At 42.6% G+C, this 24,601-nt stretch overlaps 1 protein-coding gene across 1 annotated transcript in view; it reads right to left on the bottom strand.

Annotated features, from left to right (window-relative positions):
• The window catches only part of MARCHF1 (membrane associated ring-CH-type finger 1), a 338,485-nt gene that overhangs the window by 8,741 nt on the left and 305,143 nt on the right, over positions 1-24,601 (bottom strand). Inside the window, exon 5 of the mRNA XM_036853192.1 lies at positions 10,926-11,073. Coding sequence (XP_036709087.1) covers positions 10,926-11,073 — 148 coding nt within the window. The remainder of the gene's footprint in view (positions 1-10,925; positions 11,074-24,601) is intronic.

Genomic DNA, 24,601 nt, shown 5'->3' on the forward strand with positions numbered 1-24,601 from the left:
TTTGTATCCTGCTACAGTAGTTGATTAGCTCTAGTCGTTTCATTCATTGATTAGCTCTAGTAGTTTTCACTGATTAGCTCTAGTAGTTTTCTGGTAGCATCTTTAGGATTCTCTATGTCTAGTATCATGTCATCTGCAAACAGTGACAGCTTTACTTCTTCTTTTCTGACTTGGACTCCTTTTATTTCTTTCTCTTCTCTGATTGCTGTGGCTAAAACTTCCAAAACTATGTTGAATAATAGTGGGGAGAGTGGGCAACCTTGTCTTGGTCCTGATCTTAGTGGAAATGGTTTCAGTTTTTCACCATTGAGAACGATGTTGGCGGTGGGTTTGTCATATATGGCCTTTATTATGTTGAGGTAAGTTCCCTCTATGCCTACTTTCTGGAGGGTTTTTTATCATAAAACTGTGTTGCATTTTGTCAAAAGCCTTTTCTGCACCTATTGAAATGATCATATGGTATTCCACCTTCATTTTTTAATATGGTGTATCATATTGATTGATTTGCATATATTGAAGAATCCTTGCATTCCTGGGATAAACCCCACTTGATCATGGTGTATGATCCTTTTAATGTGCTGCTGGATTCTGTTTGCTAGTATTTGGTTGAGGATTTTTGCAGCTATGTTCATCAGTGATATTGGCCTGTAGTTTTCTTTCTTTGTGACATCTTTATCTGCTTTTGGTATCAGGGTGATGGTGGTCTCGTAGAATGAGTTTGGGAGTGGTCCTCCCTCTGCTATATTTTGGAAGAGTGAGAAATATAGGTGTTAGCTCTTCTCTAAATGTTTGATAGAATTAGACTGTGAAGCCATCGGGTCATGGGCTTTTGTTTGTTGGAAGATTTTAAATCACAGTCTCAGTTTCAGTGCTTGTGATTGGTCTGTTTATATTTTCTATTTCTTCTTGGTTCAGTCTCTGAATGTTGTGCTTTTCTAAGAATTTGTCCATTTCTTCCAGGGTGTCCATTTTACTGCCATAGAGTTGCTTGTAGTAATCTCTCATGATCCTTTGTATTTCTGCAGTGTCAGTTGCTACTTCTCCTTTTTCATTTCTAATTCTATTGATTTTAGTCTTCTTCCTTTTTTTCTTGACGAATCTGGCTAATGGTTTACCAATTTTGTTTATCTTCTCAAAGAACCACCTTTTAGTTTTATTGATCTTTGCTATTATTTCCTTCATTTCTTTTTCATTTATTTCTGATCTGATCGTTATAATTTATTTCCTTCTGCTAACTTTGGGGTTTTTTTGTTCTTTCTCTAATTGCTATAGGTGTAAGTTTAGGTTGTTTATTTGAGATTTTTCATGTTTCTTGAGGTATGATTGTATTGCTATAAACTTCCCTCTTAGAACTGCTTTTCCTGCAACCCATAGGTTCTGGGTTGTTTTGTTTCCATTGTCATTTCTTTCTCGGTATTTTTTGATTTCCTCTTTGATTTCTTCAGTGATATCTTGGTTATTTAGTAATGTATTGTTTAGCCTCCATGTGTTTGTATTTTTTTACAGATTTTTTCCCCTGTAATTGATATCTAGTCTCATAGTGTTGTGGTCGGAAAAGATACTTGATACAATTTCAGTTTTCTTAAATTTACCAAGGCTTGATTTGTGATCCAAGATATGATCTATCCTGGAGAATGTTCCATGAGCGACTGAGAAGAAAGTGTATTCTGTTGTTTTTGGATGGAATGTCCTATAAATATCAATTAAGTCCATCTTGTTTAATGTGTCATTTAAAGCTTGTGTTTCCTTATTTATTTTCATTTTGGATGATCTGTCCATTGGTGAAAGTGGGGTGTTAAATAAAGTCCCCTACTATGATTGTCTTATTGTTGTTTCCCCTTTGATGGTTGTTAGCATTTGCCTTATGTACTGAGGTGCTCCTATGTGGGGTGCATAAATATTTACAATTGTTATATCTTCTTCTTGGATTGATCCCTTGATCATTATGTAGTGTCCTTCTTTGTCTCTTGTTATAGTCTTTATTTTAAAGTCTATTTTGTCTGATATGAGAATTGCGACTCAGGCTTTCTTCTGATTTCCACTTGCACGGAATATCTTTTTCCATCCCCTCACTTTCAATCTGTATTTGTCCCTAGGTCTGAAATGGGTTCTTGTAGACAGCATATCTATGGGTCTTGTTGTTGTATCCATTCAGCCAGTCTATGTCTTTTGGTGGGAGCATTTAATCCACTTACATTTAAGGTAATTATTGATATGTATGTTCCTATTCCCATTTTCTTAAATGTTTTGGGTTTGTTATTGTAGGTGTTTTCCTTGCCTTGTGTTTCTTGCCTAGAGAAGTTCCTTTAGCATTTGTTGTAAAGCTGGTTTGGTGGTGCTGAACTCTCTCAGCTTTTGCTTGTCTGTAAAGGTTTTAATTTCTCCATCAAATCTGAATGAGATCCTTGCTGGGTAGAGTAATCTTGGTTGTAGGTTTTTCTCCTTCATCACTTTAAGTATATCCTGCCACTCCCTTCTGGCTTGCAGAGTTTCTGCTGAAAGATCAGCTGTTCACCTTATGGAGATTCCCTTGTGTGTTATTTGTTGTTCTTCACTTGCTGCTTTTAATATTTTTTCTTTTTATTTAATTTTTGATAGTTTGATTAATATGTGTCTTGGCATGTTTCTCCTTGGATTTGTCCTGTATGGGACTCTCTGCACTTCCTGGATTTGATTAACTATTTCCTTTCCCATATTAGAGAAGTTTTCAACTATAATCTCTTCAAATATTTTCTCAGTCCCTTTCCTTTTCTCTTCTTCTGGGTCCCCTATAATTCGAATGTTGGTGTGTTTAATGTTGTCCCAGAGGTCTCTGAGACTGTCCTCAATTCTTTTCATTCTTATTTCTTTATTCTCTCTGCAGTAGTTATTTCCACTATTTTATATTCCAGGTCCCTTATCTGTTTTTCTACCTCAGTTATTCTGCTCTTGATTCCTTCTAGAGAATTTTAAATTTCATTTATTGTGTTGTTCATCATTGTTTATTTGCTCGTTAGGTCTTCTAGGTCCTTGTTAAGCGTTTCTTGTATTTTCTCTGTTCTGTTTCCATGATTTTGGATCATCTTTACTATCATTACTCTGAATTCTTTTTCAGGTAGACTGCTTATTTCCTCTTCATTTGTTTGGTCTGGTGGGTTTTTACCTTGCTCCTTCATCTGCTATGTGTTTCTCTGTCTTCTCATTTTGCTTAACTTACTTTATTTAGGATCTCCTTTTTGCAGGCTGCAGGTTCATAGTTCCCATTGTTTTTGGTGTTTGCCCCCAGTGGCTGAGGTTGTTTCAGTGGGTTGTGTAGGCTTCCTGGTGGAGGGGACTAGTGCCTGTGTCCTGGTAGATGTGGCTGGATCTTGTCTTTCTGGTGGGCAGGTCCACGTCTGGTGGTGTGTTTTGGGGTGTCTGTGTCCTTATTATGATTTTAGGCAGCCTCTCTGCTAATGGGTGGGGTTGTGTTTCTGTCTTGCTAGTTGTTTGGCATATGGTGTCCAGCACTGTAGCTTGCTGGTCGTTGAGTGGAGCTGGGTCTTAGCATTGAGATGGAGATCTCTGGGAAATCTTTCACTGTTTGATATTACGTGGAGCTGGGAGGTCTCTGGTGGACCAATGTCCTGAACTCTGCTCTCCCACCTCAGAGGCACAGGTCTGACACCCGCTGGAGCACCAAGACCCGACACCTGCTGGAGCACCAAGATCCTGTCAGCCACACGGCTCAGAAGGAAAGGGAAAAAGAAAGAAAGAAAGAAAGAGAGAGAGGGAGGGAGGAAGGAAGGAGCGTTAAAAACTATACTAAAAAAAAAAAAAAACAAAAACGGAGAGACAGAACCCTAGGACACATGGTAATAGCAAAGCTATACAGACAAACTCACACCAAGGTATACACATACACACTCACAAAAAGAGAAAAAGGAAAAAAGTATATATATCATTGCTCCCAAAGTCCACCACCTCTTGGGATGATTTGTTGTCTGTTCAGGTATTCCACAGATGCAGGTACATCAAGTTGATGGTGGAGCTTTAATCGCTGCTCCTGAGGCTGTTGGGAGGAATTTCCCTTTCTCTTCTTTGTTCGCACAGCTCCCGGGGTTCAGCTTTGGATTTGGACCCGCCTCTGCGTGTAGGTCGCCTGAGGGCATCTGTTCCCGCTCAAACAGGACGGGGTTAAAGGAGCAGCTGCTTCGGGGGCTCTGGCTCACTCAGGCGGGGGGAGGGAGCGGTACGGAGGAGGCGGGGCGAGCCTGCGGCGTCAGAGGCGTCGTGACGTTGCAGCAGCGTGAGGCGCGCCGTGCGTTCTCCCCGGGAAGTCGTCCTTGGATCACGGGACCCTGGCCGTGTCGGGCTGCACCGGCTCCCGGGAGGGGCGGTGTGGAGAGTGACCTGTGCTCGCACACAGGCTTCTTGGTGGCGACGGCAGCAGCCTTAGCGTCTCATGCCCGTCTCTGGGGTCCGCGCTGATCGCCGCGGCTCGCGCCCGTCTCTGGAGCTCGTTTAGGCGGCACTCTGAATCCCCTCTCCTCGCGCACCAGGAAACAAAGAGGTAAGAAAAAGTCTCTTGCCTCTTCGGCAGCTCCAGACTTTTTCCCAGACTCCCTCCCGGGTAGCCGTGGCGCACTAGCCCCTTCAGGCTGTGTTCACGCCGCCAATCCCAGTCCTCTCCCTGCGATCCGACCGAAGCCCGAGCCTCAGCTCCCAGCCCCGCCCGCCCCGGCGGGGGAGCAGATGAGCCTCTCGGGCTGGTGAGTGCTGCTCGGCGCCGAGCCTCCGTGCCGGGAGTCTCTCTGCTTTGCCCTCCGCACCCCTGTGGCTGCGCTCTCCTCCGTGGCTCCGAAGCTTCCCCCTCCGCCACCCGCCGTCTCTGCCCGTGAAGGGGTTTCCTAGTGTGTGGACACCTTTCCTCCTTCACGGCTCCCTCCCACTGGTGCAGGTCCCGTCCCTATTCTTTTGTCTCTGTTTTTCTTTTTTCTTTTGCCCTCCTCAGGTATGTGGGGAGTTTCTTGCCTTTTGGGAAGTCTGAGGTCTTCTGCCAGCGTTCAGTGGGTGTTCTCTAGGAGTTGTTCCACATGTAGATGTATTTCTGATGTATTTGTGGGGAGGAAGGTGATCTCCACGTCTTACTTTTCAGCCATCTTGAAGGTCTCTCTCCTTAACTAGCTTTAATGGTAATTTTTACTGTGAGTAAACATGAATGATACATGTGCTGTTTGTATAAACACTTTGTTTCTTTTTTTAAAATAATTTAGTATGTGTTTTGTTTTTTAATAAATTTATTTATTTATTTATTTATTTTTGGCTGCGTTGGGTCTTCGTTGCTGCATGCAGGCTTTCTCTAGTTGTTCCGAGCTGGGGCTACTCTTCATTGTGGTGCACGGGCTTCTCATTGCGGTGGCTTCTCTTGTTTCAGAGCACGGGATCTAGGTGCACGGGCTTCAGTAGTTGTGGCTCGTGGCCTCTGGAGCGCAGGCTCAGTAGTTGTGGTGCACGGGCCTAGTTGCTCTGCAGCATGTGGGATCTTCCCGGACCAGGGCTCGAACTCGTGTCCCCTGCATTGGCAGATGGATTCTTATCCACTGCACCACCAGGGAAGCCCTAAACACCTTGTTTCCATTTATCTGATGCAAGGGCAAATTCATGGTGTTTTTGAGAAATGAATCATCGAAAGTTTGGAGAATGTTCAGTCCAATTTAGTCAACAAATGAGAAAAGTGAGCTTCAGAGTGATAATTATTTTATTCAAGATAACTAGCACATGACCAAGGCAGAACGAGACCCTCTCCTTCTGACCACTTGCCCAAGCCGGTGTTTACCACTTTGGCGTTGTTCACAATAAGAGCATGTGTAATTACATTAAAAAGGAATGTTTAAGCAACAGTGCTGAAAAGGAGAATATAATATGGATGGCAGGAAAGTGATTTTTAAGACATTCTCAAAGCAGATGTTAACAGCCAGCAGGCACGGCCCAGCCCTGGATGTTCTCGGAGGCCCACAGGGGAGTGAGACAAAATCAATTTCTCATTCTAGTCCCTCACTTCTATGCATTTTAATGTTCCTGCAGCAGCCTTAACATCTATAGTCCCTTTAATAGACAGCATGGGGCTTTGCTGGTGACGCAGTGGTTAAGAATCCGCCTGACAATGCAGGGGACACGGGTTTGAGCCCTGGTCCAGGAAGATCCCACGTGCCGCGGAGCAACTAAGCCTGTGTGCCACAACTACTGATCCTGCATTCTAGAGCCCGCAAGCCACAACTACTGAGCCCGCGTGCCTAGAGCCTGTGCTCCGCAACAAGAGAAGCCACTGCAATGAGAAGCCCGTGCACCACAACGAAGAGTATCCCCTGCTCGCCGCAACTAGAGAAAGTCTGTGTGCAGCAACGAAGACCCAATGCAGTCAAAAATAACTAAACAAATAAATAAATTTATTTAAAAAAAAAATAGACAGCATGAACTTTTGTTTCGTTTTCTTGGTCTGTATTTTTGTGATTTGTTTTCAGCACACAGATAGTACCCTGGAGCATTCCTCTAGAATATGTAAAGATAAGGCAGGAGGAGTAATTGTTCTCCCAAATTAGAGTTGGCAACATGGATAATTTAGGGAGTTAAAGTTTCAAGTACCATGTATTTATTTTTGTTTTTGTTTTCATCACAGGAAATAGAAAGAGAGGGATCTGGGGCATGATGTTTATTTAATCTAAAAGGACAGCCACTTAAAAACATACAAAGGACTTTTTCCTGGCAGTGTTGTTTTTACAGCTCAGAAGATGCTGTTTTATATTTGACCTCTACTCTGGTTAAAGAAGGGCAAATTGTTCCTCCTCAAAAGTTTTTGAAGGTTTTCAAGATGGATTTAAAATATTTTGACTTTTAAATTATGCAGTTTTTCCCAAAACTTTTTAAAAGCCAATTCAGGATCAGCTCCCCCTGTTCCAACGCCAAAGGAAGATTAAAATAATAACTCACACAGATGCCCACACTACCCGAAAATGTGCACTTTGGGAAGTTAGGTGTTAAGTACAATTTGAACGTAAGTGCAGAGAGTCTTCTACTAAAAAACTTATACAAAAGTCACCATGGTCCCATTTGACATTACCCAAGTCAGGAGCTGTCCCTCTGGTCAGTGACTCTGTAGGAATAACCATGGGAACTGCTTCGTGATAAAGATCTTGCTTCCTATTTCAGAAGCTCTGAACACCAAAGATAAAAGCTATCTCATTTTCACTTGCTTTTAAGACACTGAAAATGGGGACTTTCCTGGTGGTCCAGTGGTTAAGAGTCCGTCTTCCAGTGCATGGGATGCGGGTTCAATCACTGGTCGGGGAACTAAGATCCCACATGCCGCAGGGTAACTAAGCCTGCGTGGTGCAACTACTGAGCCCACACGCTCTGGAGCTCATGTGCCACAACTAGAGAGAAGCCTGTGTGCCGCAATGAAGAGCCCGCACACCGCAACGAAAGATCTCGCGTGCTGCAACCAAGACCCGACGCAGCCAAAAATAAATAAATAAATATATAAATAAATATTTTTAAAAACCTGAAAATAACTTTTAAAAGTATATGGTAGAAAGCTGACCCTATATATTGTGTATATATATGTGTATAGATAGCTATAGCTATAGATATTAAGAAGCTGACCTTTGATTATCATTCAACCTTTTCTGTTGGGAAATATGACTGAGGACTCTGAGGGACAGTCCATTGGAGACTGTGGTCTGAAATCCTGCATCTACCCAGAACTGAGAAAGAGAAAAAATGTTTTGAAGAAAAATTCCGAAAGAAAGAAAAAAAGTGGAAAAATGTGTGTATGAGGCATTCACTGTCACCGTTCCTCCTCCATTGACTGGGCCCCTTGCCAGGTCCCAGACACACTGCTCAGCGCCCAGGATGTGCTGGTGAGCAGGGCAGACGCTGCCCAGCCTGCTTGGAGCTCAGTCTACTGGTGAGGGGAGACAGACAATTAAATAAGTGATTATAATAAGGTGTGGTAAGTCTCCTGGTAGGGCAGAGCTGCTCAGCCTGACTGCACAACAGAATCATGTAAGGGGTAAGTAAATCTAAACCTTTGGGGGTAAAACTCACACTTTGTAGTGGTGTAGACTCTGCACAGGGGGTGCGACGGGTGGTCCAGGTAGGGGGGCCACAGGAGCAGGTGTTCTCAACACTTGGAGGGTGTCAGCTACCCACACGTTGCTGGGCTCCACCCGCAGAACCTCTGATTCATAGGTCTGGGGTGGGGAGAGGCCAGGAACCTGCAGTTCTAGCAAGTACCTAGGTAATGCTGATGCTGTGGATTTGGGGACCACACGCTGAGAGCTGCTGAGGTAGTAACAGCTACTCTAGTTCAGGGAGCTGAACTGAGTTTCCAAGAGGGAGTGATGTCTAAGGTAAACTGTGAAGGCTGAGTGGGGCTCAGGGAGGTGTGTGATGACCCGTGAGCGTGTGAGTGAGTGTGTGGGGTGGACACGAGAAGCTCGAGGACATGTGTCACGGAGACGGAAAAGCAGAGCAGGGTCTGGAAGAGCTGAACCAGTGTTCGGCATAATTGGCTTCAGCCAGGTCACGAGGTCAGCGTAGCCCCATTCCAGAGCCCAGGGTGTATTTTAAGAGACATGAGTAAACAGGGGTAGAATGTGGTCAGATTTGTGTTTTGTAAATTTGCTGCAAGTCCATTTCTGAATGTGGGTTGAAGGTGGGCAAAAGTGGAGAAAGTCTAGCTAAGGAGCAGTTTTCCAGTAAAAGAGATGATCGTTTGCACACGGGTGGTGGCAGAGTGGGGAGGGAGAGAAAGGGACCGATCCCTGAGGTGTGTGGCACAGACTAAATAAATAGGACTTGGTGACCGATGTAAGGTGGACGTTGGAGGTGGCGAGGAGTGAAGCCTGGGGTGCATTTGGTTACTGGGGGTTAGCGATGCCGTTCCCACAGGGGTCAGAGTGGGAAGTGGTGGTAGCTTAGGAGTTTGGACACACTGCGTCCGGGTGCCTGGGAGACCTTTAAATGGAGAGGTCTGGGAAGCAGGTAGATGTGTGGTTGGAGATCATTTGCATGTGTGTGTGGGGTTATCAGCATAGAAGTGACACCTGAAGACATAATTAATGACACCCAGGGGGACTAGAGAGGGAGAGAAATTGAAAGAGGCATGGGTCATGGGTCACGGGTTTCAGGGCTGAGGTTGTGACGGTCATGTCCACTGTGGGATAAACGACTGCTGTTCACCCACAGGCGTCAGAAGTGGGATTGAGTAAATGAGTTAAGAGGTTCTGAGCTGCCTGCCTATGGATGACATGAGAGTGCATCCTCCTGTCCTGCCCGGGAGAGGTGCCATCATCTTGTGTCCCTCCCCTGTAGCTGGGGGACAGCAGCGGGAGCCCCGCAGGCTGGGGCAGCCAGGCCCAGGCAGGGTGGCCACCGGGAGAGGGCAAGGCTAGGCCGGAACGCTGAATCAGACGTCGGGACACATCCAGCCCGGCGTCAGGTCTGCTCTGGATTGTGAGGAAGCACTGCAGTCCTAAGGTCGTAGGCTGGGTGTAGTGAGGCAGGGAAGGTGATGGGGTGTCTCTTCGTCTTCACGTACGCACACGATCAGCTGCAATGTTTGTGGCATACTTTCTGTTACCTGGCTTGAGCCAGTTCCTGTAGCCATAGGCGATATGGGCTTAAAATAAATAAATAAAAAGTTCCTACCCTGAAGGGACTTAGACAGCAGGGATTCGATAGACATTTTAAAATCCAGCATCTCAGGAACAATGCATAATGTAGTTGTAAACAACGTAGTTTGGTATAAACTGTATATAAATGAGTTAGTACTGACACAAAAATACCCGCCACCTGTTTTTTCTAGCACTTTCATTCCCGTTCTGAAGAGGACACTGCCTCTAGAGAACCCCTGCCACACACATGCTCCAGCTACATAAAACACATCCCAGGGGGTCTGGGGTTCCGGTCCTTTTGAGCCCAGCCCTGTTCTGCCCAGAAGCAGCACCCAAGGAGCACGAGAAGGGGGGCCCTCCCCCCTGCTTTTGTGAATCCCAACAAAGAGACACAGAAGAAAGAAACCTCTCCTTTAAAAAATTCTTTTCCTCCTTCCTTCTTTCCCTCACTGCCTCTCACCTTGTTCTTTCTTTCACTTTCTTCTTTTCTTGAGGGAGACACAAACTTAGTGTTATCATCTGAACAACTTCTCCTTCCAAATTCACTGCTGGTTTTCTATATAATATATATATTTCCCCCCCAGGGGGAGGCTAGGGGAATATTCCTCACTGTTTCACCTGCTGTGATTTAGGCTACAGGCCAAAAGCCAGCAGAACCTGCTGAGAAACAGAACTGGGTATGGAGGTGAAGATCAACAAGCCATTTTTGCTCCTGTTTTGAAGGACCTATCCATTGACAATGTTAGAATATGCCTCAGTGGTTTTAAAACATCTCTCTTTGCAGACTTGATACCATCCTTCTCTATCAAACTTAGCATGGCAAATATTTCAAACTGCAGTGTTAATCCACTCTATCAAATTTATAGCGTGCTAATTAATAAGCTGTAACACATCTCTACTAATTGCCATCTTATTTGTGTGTTACAAGAAGCCCTGATTGGGGAGAATTAAATACAATGAAAGACCTTCTATTTTTACCGCTGTTTGCCTTTTCCCATCAGGCAGAACCTGATACTTACCAGCTCCTTGAAAAGCCTAAAGTGGCACACGGCCTCTGAATATTCCTCCTCCACTAAGGTTTACTTGATAAATCTTATTTCTCAGCTTGGGACCCCTGTATGCCCAGTGCTTTACGTCCGAGTGGTCATCAATAACATAACTGGAGCCGACTCTGTCGCCAGGACTGGGTGTTGCTCGTGCACCCAACGTGCTCCGGGAAACATCTTCCCTGCCTGTCTCGGGTGTCGTCCCAGGATCCAAGAGGGCAAGAGAATGGACACATGCTCTTACCGTTATCATTGCCTTGCTTGATTTCCTCCGCTGTCCGATCAATCAACACGTACAAAGACCAGACCACGCAGGTGATGGCAATGACGTGGAAGGTGACAGAGCAGAATATCTTCCTCCTCTCGCTCCTGGTCATCTGCAGTTTTTCCCACTGCAATTACAAAGGAATCACACGCAACTGAATCCCCAACCCGTAAATGTCGCTCCCCATTTATACCCCAGGCATAGATCATGAATCGAGGGAAAACACTGAAGAGTTGTCATTTTAGATGACACTATAATATTCACATAAGTCTTTGTGTTTGAAAAGATCTGAAATCATAACCCGTGGAGTTATAACAACTTAAGCATATATTAAATGAAAAAAAAATTCCTATTCTCCAAATGAATTAAATTAGGTCATTCCTGGTTTGCTATCCTGTAGTTCCCTTGTCTGTAACACGAAGGGGCCAGTTTTAATATTGTACAATTTTCAGAAATCATTTCCACTCAGGTGTCTGCATATTACTTCTCTGTGGTCCTAGGTTATAAGCAGTAATACACAGTCTCTTCTTGGATTAATACATAACCTGATACAGTGTTGCATTCTTGAATGTGTCAATTTAACAAGTATTTGAATGGCTGAATGATATCTGTGAGAGAAAGTCAACATCTGTTCACAACTCTTCTCCTAGAAGACAAATTTTATCCTCCCGGCAACGGGAGAAAGTCAGCTGCAACCTCTTTCAGAGCAGCCTTGCTTTTCTGCTGCCACTACTGTCACAATCACTGTACCCGAGTCACACTCCTCAGAAAGTTGAGGGCGGCGCCCTCAGCCTGCGAGAGGGCGAGGGCCACAGTGTTTATAGTAGGACGTCAAGGATTACATGAGGGAACATCTCCATTATTTACTTTGAAGTAATAGGCTCTCAAATGAAATTTCTGCTACCAAACAAAATTTTAATGCCTTGACAGCGACACTATCACTTGATTACAGTGTTAGGATTTGATCTTTATTTTTCTTTGCATATTTCTATAGGAAAATCAAACCACTATGATCTTATTAGATCATGGATTATTTCAGTAATCCATGATTCTTTACATTCTTTTTTCTTAAAAATTGAAGTATAGTTGTTTTACAATATTGTGTTAGTTTCAGGTGTACAGCAAAGTGATTCTGTTTTATATACATATAAATGTATATATATATTCTTTTTCAGACTCTTTTCCATTATAGGTTATTACAAGATATTATAGCTCCCTGTGCTATATAGTAGGTCCTTGTTGCTTATCTGTTTTCTATATAGTAGTGTGTATCTGTTAATTCCAAACTCTTAATTTATCCATTCTCCCAACCTATCCCCTTTGGTGACCAAAAGTTTGTTTTCTATTTCTGTGTGTCTATTTCTGTTTTGTAAATAGGTCCATTTGTATCTTTTTTTAGATTCCACATATAAGTGATATCATATGATATTTGTCTTTGTCTGACTTCACTTAGTATGATAATCTCTAGGTCCATCCATGTTGCTGCAAACGGCATTATTTCATTCTTTTTTATGGCTGAGTAGTATTCCAGTGTGTGTGTGTGTGTGTGTGTGTGTGTGTATGATATATATATCACATCTTCTTTACCCACTCCCCTGTCGATGGACATTTAGGCTGCTTCCAGATCTCGGCTAGTGGTGTGAATAGTGCTGCTACAGTTCGTCACATTCTTTACCTGTTATGCTCTCGCTAAAAGCAGAACCCTTAGAGCTTCAGAAGGCACTCTCCCATCCCACCCCACCATCATGCTCCCTGAAGCCTGGCTCTGCCACCAGCTCTGGGACATGGGTGAAGCCTTCGGTCTTTCCGGGCCCAGATGCCTCATTTTCCTTAGAGTCAGAGGTGTGATGGACAGGTGTGGTGGAGAATACACTCCTCTCCTTTTCCTGCACTAACAGACTAAACCTCTGAGGCTGGCACTGGGCCAGCTGAAGCTGCTTTCCCACTTTCCTGGCAGAGGTGACAAGGACTGCTTCCTACCGGTGAGATGTGAGTGGCTATCTCCTGGGATGCTGAGTTTTTGTCTTCCTGACCCAGGAATTGCCCCTTCCTCTTTCATTTTCTCTTCTTTGCTATTAATGAGGAGTTCCTAATTAATGGTAAAAGTCCCAACAGTCATCTTGCAACCTTGAGGAAAAGCCTTGAGAATCGGAGAGACCTCAGCCAATCGGCCACAGCTCACTTCCGGCTGCCCGTCATATGCGAGGGAAAGAAAGCCCTGTCTGGCTGAGCCGTTATTTCTCAGGACTCTGGTCCTCGCTGTCAGAGGCCATTCCTGACAGGATCAAATAGAAACCTCCTAACTTCCCTTCCGGTCTGAATGTGAAGGTCCTATCATTTCATTTGTAAGAGAGCACAATGCTTAAAGTCTGATCATGACCCTCTAGAAAGCTTCTTAAACATTTTAGAGAAAGGAATGTTTTCTTTACAAACACTATCCGTTCCTCTCTTACTACTGCCCGGGTAATCGTCACAGAGTTTTCCTTACAGAGTCTGTTAGAGCCAACTAACCATTCGTACCTCATCTTGGACTTTCTTTTCCAACAAACTATATTTTATATATTATTCTAAGTAAATAATGGAAAACCTTAGTAATGAAGCTACGGGGAAACCAGATGCTTCAATCTAAAATCTATTTTTAATTAATCAATATTGAATTGAGAAGATTTCAGGATGTGCATCTTAGCTTTTATCAAAGCTTCACATCATAGGTGTGAAAGATTGATTTTTAAAATTTCATTTTGTTATTGATTTATTATGATGTTAATCTGAATAATTTGTGTGATTATAGAACAGAACATTATTGTTTGGCAATAGCATTTTGTGATTTAATAACTATTTCTTGGATTACCTCAGTATCCAGTATGATCAGATAAAAAGTGCACGATGGTGCAGAAGGGCAACTTTCCATGTTCAAATTTCCTAAACGTTCCAAGCAGATGGCGATACCTTCATACTAAAATATCCATACCAAATCAACCCTCACTTGTAAGTCTGGCTTTGGAAAAAACGCTTAAAAAGTGAATCTTCTTCAATCTAAGGAGCATTTTGATGAAGTGGCTGAAGCACATTCTTTAAAAGTAATGAGCCTCAAATAGAAAAATATCAGCGGCGCTGATAGGGATGAACCAAACTCCTTTTAGCTCCAGACAATAGAAGTTCTGAAGCTGTCACTTCCTAATCTCAGCAGCGTTTTATGGAGTGTAAAAGGACCAGCAAACGTTGCTACTTTCCTTTAGAAATCCTCGCAGGGACCACTCAGGAATTCACCAGACAGCACACGAGTAAACGCGGTACCACAGCGCCCTCGTCCGGGCGATCATATCACTGCACACGATACCCGGCGCCAGGCATCCGCAGAAACGTCAACAATTTCATAAAATGTTCGTCCACATTTTTGTACTTTCAGGTTTATATACAAAGTTTGAATAAGTTTTGCAAGCCCCACAGTGAGAAGTGGATCGGGAAGGCAAAGATAGAAATCTTATTTTAACAAAGTTGTCACGAAAGGGCAAATACTAATTTATTATTTGGGATGCTAAAATTCAACACCATCAGTTCGCAAAAGATTTTGTGATGGCACAGCGCTGATCTGCACAAATGCACATAGCATCGGGCTTCCCTGCCCAGCTGTATAAAGTAATGTGCGCTTATGCCCACAGACCACGTGTCCGTTGTGAAACGGCCCCCCCCCCACCTGTGGAGCGTTAAGAGAAGCCTCCTGGGTGCTCAGTTTTTGGGGGGGGGGAGACACGTCTCTGCAGGGGGTCTCAGAGGAGCTGGTGGAAGTGACCAGAAGCAGCAGCGCGGGAGGGGGGGCCGCACAGTCTCTCGAGCGCCTGGGCCTCTTTCCTCGCCAGCCCTTGCCCTCCTCGGCCTGCTCGTTCCCTTCACCTGCAACACCAGCTTCGCAATCTTAGCGCCCGGGACCTCGCTTCCCTTTACAGGATCCCTGGGTCTCTGGCACCTGTTTTACCGTCCTTAGCCTTTGATCCCTTATCCAGACCCCTCAACGACAGAGAGAATTGAACAGAACTCCGTTATTCAACTTGGAAATATACAATTAGATTGTTCTGAAAAGACTTCCAAATTGGAGCCAAAACTGATGCAGATACTGTTTCTGTGAAATTCTCCATTTGCTCTAGCGAGATGAAACTGAGCGAGTTTTCTAATTTAAATTACTTGTATTTGCCTTCTGTCCTAAAATATAAATTCAAAAGCACTGCCTAATGAGAATGCTTTTTTAATGTATTTTTTGTTGAAGTATAGTTGAATTACAACATTGTGTTAATTACTGTGGTACAGCAAAGTGACTCAGTTATACATATATATACATTCTTTTTTAAATATTCTTTTCTATTATGGTTTATCACAGAATATCGAATATGGTTCTCTGTGCTATACAGTGGGAGCTTGTTGTTTATCTCTGGGGCAGAGGTTCTTAAAGAGCTTCCCTGGGGCATCAGCATCAACATGGGACTTGTCAGTGTGACATTAATGAAAGAAGGAGGCCATCTGGCTGAGGTGGCTCAGTGCCTGGGCGCCCACATGAACAAACCAAAATCTAAGCCTCTAGACGTCTCACAATGGACACCAGTCAGAAAGTGTACACGATGCGAGCTGGTCCCTCAACAGAATTACAAATAACCAGGTACACAGATCGCCTGGTTTTCTTGCTAAGAGTCAAAACCTCAAATGTGACATCCATAAATGTTCTGTGGGTCTACCACAATCTCCTGGAAAAACTCTTCCCCCCCCACCCCATAGTGTTCTGTTCCCTTTTGGTCCACCAATAATTACTACTTAGCATTGTTCATGCATGGTCCCACGTGAAGGGGTATTATACATTTCTGATTGAATGCAGCTCCTCTATTATTTCCCTTGGTAACAGGACAAGAGGAAATGGCCTCACGCTGCAGCAGGGGCTGGGACCCACATCCAAAGAACTCGCAAGCAGGAACAGTGAGTGTGGGCCACATGCAGTGAACCTGTGAAGTCTCCCGCTGAAATGTAACTATGGGATTGACAGCTCTGATTGCAGGACATTTGGAGCACATGTTGATCTGGAGTTGGGGGAAGTAGTCATTGACATGCAGGGCAGGAAAGATAACACTGCAAGCAAGTGGCGGTCTTACTGAAAAGTGGTTTACAAATTTTCCCAATAAGAAGAGGAATACCTGGGAACATGGACTCAATGGCTTCATTTGCTACCACCCTTGGCATCCAGAACTACTGAGTAATGGGTACTACCTGGACGTGGAGGGAATAATAATACAGATTCTTCAGCTCTGGGAGTCCTTATAAGTAGAAGTAGCTTTCAGCCTTGGCTGTCTAACAGAAGCCTCTGGGCAGGTAAGGTCCCAGCACACATACCAGACCTCACTGACTCCATCACCGAGAGCACACTTGGTCCGTGGCCCAAGCACGTCTGCTAAAAATGAGGGCCCTGCCACTACGTGCAGTGTGCCCTGGGCTGGGTTACTTTAATCCTCTGTCCTTCCATTGCCTTACCTGTAAAAAGGTGGTAAGAATAGTATCTACAGCAGCCACTATGCAGAAAAGTATGACGTTTCCTCAAAAAACTAAAAATAGGGTTGCCATATGATCCAGCAATCCCACTCCTGGGAATACAGCTGGAGAAAATGCTAATTCGAAAAGACACATGCACCCCAATGTTCATTGCAGCTCTATTTATAATAGCCAAGCCATGGAAGCAACCTAAGTGTCCACTGACAGATGAATGGATAAAGAAGATGTGGTACAGATATACAATGGAATTAGCCATTAAAAAAAGAATGAAATAATGCCATTTGCAGCAACGTGGATGGACCTAGAGATGATCATACTAAGTGAAGTAAGCCAGAAAGAAAAAGACAAATATCATATGATATATGATTATATGTGGAATCTGAAAAGTGATACACATGAACTTATTTATAAGACAGAAACTGACTCACAGTCATAGAAAACAGAATTATGGTTACCATATTTTATCTATGAAATCGATAAACAAGGTCCTACTGTACAGCACAGGGAACAATATTCAATATCCTGTAATAAACCATCATGGAAAAGAATGTGAAAAAGGATGTGTATGTATATGTATAACTGAATCACTTTGCTGTACACCAGAAACCAGCACAACATTGTAAATCAACTCTACTATACTCCAATTAAAAAAAGAATAGTACGTACATTACAGGGTCAAGTTTAAGTGAGTTAATGCACATAGTGAGAAGGGCATCAGGCACTTGGAAAGAATTCAACAAACGGTTATCATAACTTGGACCTTGCAGCACCACAGCACCTCAGCCAGTTAGACTCTGGTTGCTTTTACCTTCATGTTGATACCATCACTGGAGGATGAGGAAGGGATGAGTTGGGATTTGGTCATTTTGCAGAATTAAGGCAGTCAAAGCGCCCCACCCCCATCTATTTTCCAAGTACAAATAGATTTTTCTGAATATTGACTCTCACAGCAGAGAAATACAGTTTGTTTGTGTTAACTGTTTATACAAAGAAGGGCAAGTGGATGAATTACTGTGCATATCCTAGGTGGACTCTCTTGTTGAAAGGCTGCACAACAATACACTCTTTACTGTTAGGACTGGAGAATATATCACAGGTTGCAGTGTACGTCCCAGTAACTTCTCATTCTTTTTGTCTGGAAATTCAAATCAAAATGTTATGTTAAAGCCACCTAAAGAAATACTGTTTTCGGTGACAGTTTTCACAGAAGGTTAAAGGGACTCAAATATTCCACATAAACCGCAGCACTGATGCGAGCGTGCGGTTATAACTGTGTCTTCCCCGAGTAACGTAATCCACGAGAGGCAGCCTGGTGGGAAACGTGCCCCAGGGCCGCTGTTCTGCCTTCGGGGTCGCAAAACCCAAGCAGCTACCTGAGAATGGATAAGTGAAGAAATGGCTCTTTTTCCTCAAAGGTAATTCACTTGGATTTCTATACATAATGACTCTTACTGTTTGCTTTTCAAAAACATGTTTTGAGGCCAGCTGACACAACAGGGCTTTACCCAGAGATCTCCCATCATTTTACAGGATTCACAGTGGTACCTGGAACGGGTCCATTGAGTAGAAAGGTAGGGGGTGTTATAGTAGGGCCAATTCCACTTGTAACAAAAATCTGAGCATTACTGAAATATCATTTTAAAACTTGAGGAAAACGTGCACCTACTTAAAACAATAGCAGTAAAAATATACTGAATATATTTATATATATTGAATATATATATATTCAGTATAATATATTTATATCATTTACATATATACTATATATATTATTATTATATTATATATCATATATATTAATAATTATATATTAATTATTTATATATATTGAATATATATATATTATACAGATATATTATATTTGTCACATTCGTTTGCAATGGGATAAGTTCCTAAGAATTGCAACCAGCCCAGTGCTGGTGCAGAGATGTGTCAGCTACCTGATGAGAAACTGCCCAAATGCAAAGACACCAGTAGAAGCAGAGGCCAAGGGAACAGAAGATGTTGTGAAGAGCCTGGGTGGCAGGGGGTGCGGGCGGGCAGCAGGGGTCCGAGGTGGTGGGAGGGAGAGGAGCACATTGGGACATTCAGGTGGGAAAGGCTGGAAGCGCTCTGCTGAGAGAGGCCCTGGGGTGAAGTGACAGGAGGCAGACCCTCGGGTCTGGCACCGTGGATTAGAGCCTGCGCCAGGGAACCTCACCTGTCTGGCTTGGGGCGAGGAAACTACCTCCTAAGCCCTCGTTTCCTGGTTGGTACAACTGGGATGTGAAACTATCCCTTGTAAAGGGTTGTCGTTAGAATTATGTGAGAACAATATCCATACACAGTCAGCACTTCGTAAGCCGTCACGTAAATCAGGGGTCTTTAGCTGGTTCACGAAACAAAGTTTCATGCAGTTCACAGATGTGTAATTAGGCCCATAGTGGGCTTTATAAAATTATAATTATTCTTGAATTCCTTGAAATGTAACAAACTCAGTTTGCTTTAGTCTCCACCACTGTCTTTGGTTTACACCCTGCCCACCCACTCATCTGTGTCACCTGCTTGGTGCCTGTGGGCAACTGAATTTGTGACTCTGGAAGTGATAGCATCAGTAAGCAAAGTTCTTCAGTGAGATGGAAGCCACAAACAAAACAAAACACATCCAGAGCTTTCAGGATCTTGAAAAGAGCTGTCGATCGTAGAAGCCAACACGAGAGGTGTCAGAAGGGCCAGTAGGTTGTAAAGAGATGCCCAGAAGGGAGCAGTCAGGAAGATCCAAGTTATCGTATTGATTTGCTGGAACGAGTGTATTAGGAAACTGGTGTGTGAGAATATTAATCTTACAGGTATAAATGGCCTAAAAATACTGTGGCCAGTAAATCCAAGGTTTCTAAAATATTTTAATAAAACAGATTAGCTATATTCAGCCAACTTGATCAGGATTAAATTTTTCTATCATATGTATGTATATTACACATTAAATGTATATCTAAATATATATGAATCTCATGTTCCTTGAAGCAATTTTTCTTATGAGCCTTTTTCTGATTTCCCATTGTTTCAAGGAGTTCATGAGAGATGGAATTTCCTAAAAGTTTTGAGCAAGGCATTTGTAATACAGAAAAACAATTTGCTGAGTGAAATCATCCACTAGAGGGTGCAAAAATATCACAGATGAAGGGATTATAGCGGAAAATAACGAAACGGACACAGGCTTATTTTATAGGTCTCTCTACAGGGGAGATATACAATGTGGTTCTGGGGAACATGTGCACTGGAATTGCTATGGTAATAGTTAAAAGGTGATTTCCTAGGCTCTGTCCAGATCCATATCTGGGGGTAGAACCTAGGTATCTGCATTCTTAATAAGCACTCCAAGTGATTTTTATGTGTGCTGAAGTCTGAGAATAACTTCCCTGAGAGGGAAAAAAAACCCAGAGAAATATTTTAAAGAGGCGCTGTAATTTCTAATACTTTTTCGCGAGAGTGAAAATATACCACCCAGCCCATATCTGGGTTGACTAACATGTTGTCATGTAAGAACACAAATTACTTAAAGAATTAATAGATGCATTTAAACAAAGTTACTTTAAAAATATTTAACCAAACTTGGTTGTCCGTTTTCCCTCAAAGGTTATGCTGAAAATATCATGTGGAACATTCTGGAAGCACTGTGAGTGTGTCACTGCTTCAGGCATGTTGAACCAGTGGAGAAATCTAGGGTGCTGAGTCCAGGGGATACTTAATTATAGGCTGAGACTTCAAAAAGAAAACAGGAAGACAGTTGGGCTGCATCTCATAAGGTGGCACGTCACCTCTTCCCCACAGAGTCAAGCCCTCGCCTGGGACTCTGGGACTCGCCCTGCCGTCCACAGTGTTCTCCCCAGAAGCCTGTTTCTCTTTAGTGAGTATCCACAGTGCACATGGGGTGTTCACAGGCCAGGTACCAACTTGTGCCTAAATGATCATAGCCTTGCACTTGAGGAGAAATTGCCTGTGTGCTAAGTAGAACCAGAGACTGGGAAATTAGAAGACTTTAAAAAGCCCCAGTTTTGAATTTGGAATTAACAGACACACTACTATATATAAAATAAACAACAAGGACCTATTGTATAACATAGGGACTGTATTCAATACCTTGTAATAACCTATAATGGAAAAGAATCTGTAAAAAGAACACATATATATATATATATAGATATATATAGATATACACATACCTGAATCACTTTGCTGTACACCTGAAACATTGTAAATCAACTCTACTTCAATTAAAAATATATATGTTTAAAAAAAGACCCATTTTACCTCCTCATTTTCTAGATGAAGAAACTGAGGCCAAGAGAACTGAATTGATTTACCCAGGGTAATACAGTAAGTTGTTAGTAGATTTTTTTTTCCTAGCTTTATTGGGTAATAGATTTTTATCATTCAGAAGCTAATTGCTGAAGCATCACAAAGTATCGGATATTTATTCTAGGTGTCAGGGAGCAAGGTAGTCAAGACTTCTTCTTTTATGAAGTTTACATTGGTGTCATAATTGTGGATTTTTCTGTATTTGTTGGAACAGCGGACTGTATAATCGTCCATCAATCAGATATAATGGGCTTTCGTTTCATAAGCGTTTCTATCCCTTTCCCAGCTGTCTTTTATTGTGTGTGTGTGTGTGTGTGTGTGTGTGTGTTTTCTGTACTTATCTTTCTAAAATATTCCTTTGGGTGGCAACAAAGAAAAAGAGAAGTTTCTCCCCGAAATCGCTATGGTGCAGTAGTGCCAGCCTGATTCTAACGACAGCCCACGGTCAATGCTTATTTTCATGTCTGAACGTTGTATATAATGTAATTGGGTTGAGTTTTTTTGTTGTCTTTGTTTTTGTTGCTGTTGTTTTTTACTCTCAGAGTATTTTAGTCAGATAAAAATTTGAAATAAATCAGATAAATAAATATATGGTCTCCTCAGCTTGAATGGCAGCTAATGAAGGTTTAATCTCTCTCAATATTGATTCACATTTTGCAGACAATAATACAAATAAAACAAATAGTGTTTTAGGTAATATATTTTAAAATCAGTTTTATCAGTACTTTGACATCAAGCATAATTAATTGGCTCAATATATTACCTTTGAACTTGTTTTTGGCATTTTATCGACTGATCCTTTGCTAAGAATTTTGTCCTAAAACTGAAGACTTTTTATTAAAGAGAAGAGTTCTTCAGACTTTTCAGGGGTAGAGGTACACCTCAGAGGTGTTGTGGGTTCAGTTCCAGACTGTCACAATACAGTGAGTATCACAATACAGCGAGTCACACAAGTTTCTTGTTTCCCAGTGCATATCAAAGTCATGTTTACACTATACTGTAGTCTATTAAGTGTGCAATAGCATTATGTCTAGAAAACAATGTACATACTTTAATTAAAAAATACTTTATTCCTAAAAAATGTTAACTATCATCTGAGCCTTCAGTGAGTTTTAACCTTTCTGCAATAGTAACATCAAAGATCACTGATCACAGATCACCATAGAAATATAATAATAATGAAAAAGTGTGAAATATTTCAAGAATTTCCAAAATGTGACTCAGAGATAGGAAGTGAGCAAATGCTTCTGGAAAAATGTTGCCAGTATCGTCACAATCCCTCAATTTGTAAAAAATGCAGTATCTGTGAAGTGCAATTAAGTGAAGCACAATAAAATGGTTTGCCTATATATAAATTCCCTAAATTGTATGTAAAATGCTGTGTGTATTTCCTTTTTCTGGGGAGAAGTCTGTAATTTGCATTGGATTCTCAAAGAGGTCTGAGACATTTTCCGGATTAAAAGCCCTTGCTTTAAACTGCTCTCCCTTGAATTGGTTTAATAATACTGGGTACATCCACTTCTTACAAAATAAGGAAGCCCTGGACCGGGGAAGGATGAGAGGTACATAGACTCTCTACAGGCTGGAAATGAAACTTGTGGTCTGGGGACTTGACAAGTTTGGGAAATGAATAACTCTGCAACCACAACTGACCAGATTTCCTCATTTGCAGAACCTAGAGTGGGTTCCAATCCCAAAAGCTCCTTCTCAGCCTCCTGGGTGGTGGGAGAGAATGCGTGATGCTTGCTCGTGTTGTCATGGAGATGCTCATATAAGAGCATCTTTATAAGAAAAGCAACTGTTCCCATCCTACCAGCCCCAACATCTAGTTTTCCTCCATTTTATGAAGAAGTTGCTTTGACCAGGGAAAGCTTTTGGGTGGCTAAGCATCTCCTTTCAGTTCCGAGGACACCAGAATGGTGTGTTCAGGTCCTTGCCAAGGCGTCTGTTTCCTGAAATGATCCCTTAGGTCTGACTGCTGTGTGTGTGGAATTTCTTGGGACACACGTGAAAATTGTTCACATTCTAGAACAGATTCTGCTTTCCTTCCTGGAGCTTAAGAGTGAGAAGTGAGTATGAAAGAAGCTCTTATTCAAAAGTTCTTATTTAATAGTCTATCATTCCCCCACCCCGTCTTTATGGAAATCAAATAAAAATGGGTTGGCCCTGCTTCTTTCTCTATGTCATTCATTCCCAGTTATTAAATTTTTGAAAATAAACACCTTTCTGTGTCACTGTCAATTTCTCTAGCACCATTGAATCTCTGCAAAAGGACACAAATTAAATGGTAAGACAATCTAACATAACTCCAATAATGTGTTCTTATAAAAACAATGAGGTGAAGTTCAGTTATCCCCATTGAAAATGAAGAAGGAAGGTTTAATAGTCCCATTTAAATATCCCCTTTGTACCAAAGATCATAAAAGCCTTTTGATGCTTGAGCTCAGTGTGACAAAGGGAAAGAGGACAAGGTGAACTTGGGGTTATGTGACAATTTAGAGTGGTGTGGGGTAGATTTGTCTGAGGAAACTGCAAAGACTCAGAGTGTAGTGTGAGGAGGGGAGACTGGATGGGACCAGGTGATGAAGAGCCTTGAGTACCAACCCAAAGCGTGGGAATCTGGGGCATGGGATTGACGCGGATGCATTAACACGCGGGGAAAAGTAGAAAATGTTCTTCCGGATTTCCTTCATGGAATTTGTTTGAAAGCGATTTCTTCACGACTAGTTGGAGTGAAAAGCAAGACACACAGGACGTGAGCCTGGGCTGCTCTCTTTTTTGTGTGTGTGTTAGTTTCTGCTTTATAACAAAGTGAATCAGTTATACATATACATATATCCCCATATCTCCTCCCTCTTGCATCTCCCTCCCTCCCACCCTCCCTATCCCACCCCTCTAGCTGGTCACAAAGCACCGAGCTGATCTCCCTGTGCTATGTGACTGCTTCCCACTAGCTATCTATTTTACATTTGGTAGTGTATATATGTCCATGCCACTCTCTCACTTTGTCCCAGCTTACCCTTCCCCCTCCCTGTGTCCTCAAGTCCATTCTCTAGTAGGTATGGCGGTTCCTTAAAAAACTAAAAATAGAACTACCATATGACCCAGCAATCCCACTACTGGGCATATACCCTGAGAAAACCATAATTCAAAAAGAGTCATGTACCACAATGTTCATTGCAGCTCTATTTACAATAGCCAGGACATGGAAGCAACCTAAGGGTCCATCGACAGATGAATGGATAAAGAAAATGTGGCACATGTATACAATGGAATATTACTCAGCCATAAAAAGAAATGAAATGGAGTTATTTGTAGTGAGGTGGATGGACCTAGAGTCTGTCATACAGAGTGAAGTAAGTCAGAGAGAGTAAAACCAATACTGTATGCTAACACATATATATGGAATCTAAAAAGAAAAAAAAAAAGGTCGTGAAGAACCTGGGGGCAGGACGGGAATATGGGCTGCTCTCTTTGAGGGAGACAATGAAGAGCTTGTCTGTCCTTCCGAGGAGGTGTGGGGATGGGGGGATGGAGAGAGTCTGGGAGTGGCTGGGGAGAGGGCAGAGCCCCTGGCTTCATGATGAGATTTCTCTCCTGCTATTGCACTCACCAAATGTTGAGCGTATTTGGGGACAAACACCTACAAAGTGGCTGATTTTTGAGGTCAGATTTATATGAACAGAAGTGGGATAGCCTGTATGGACAGAGTATGTAAAAAGAGGGAAAATAAGCTGCAGGTACCTGCAGAAAGCAGGAGGAAGATGTAGATCATCCCAGACCATGGA

Source organism: Balaenoptera musculus, chromosome 5 (assembly GCF_009873245.2).
Source record: "Balaenoptera musculus isolate JJ_BM4_2016_0621 chromosome 5, mBalMus1.pri.v3, whole genome shotgun sequence".
NCBI classification, from domain to species: Eukaryota; Metazoa; Chordata; class Mammalia; order Artiodactyla; family Balaenopteridae; genus Balaenoptera; species Balaenoptera musculus.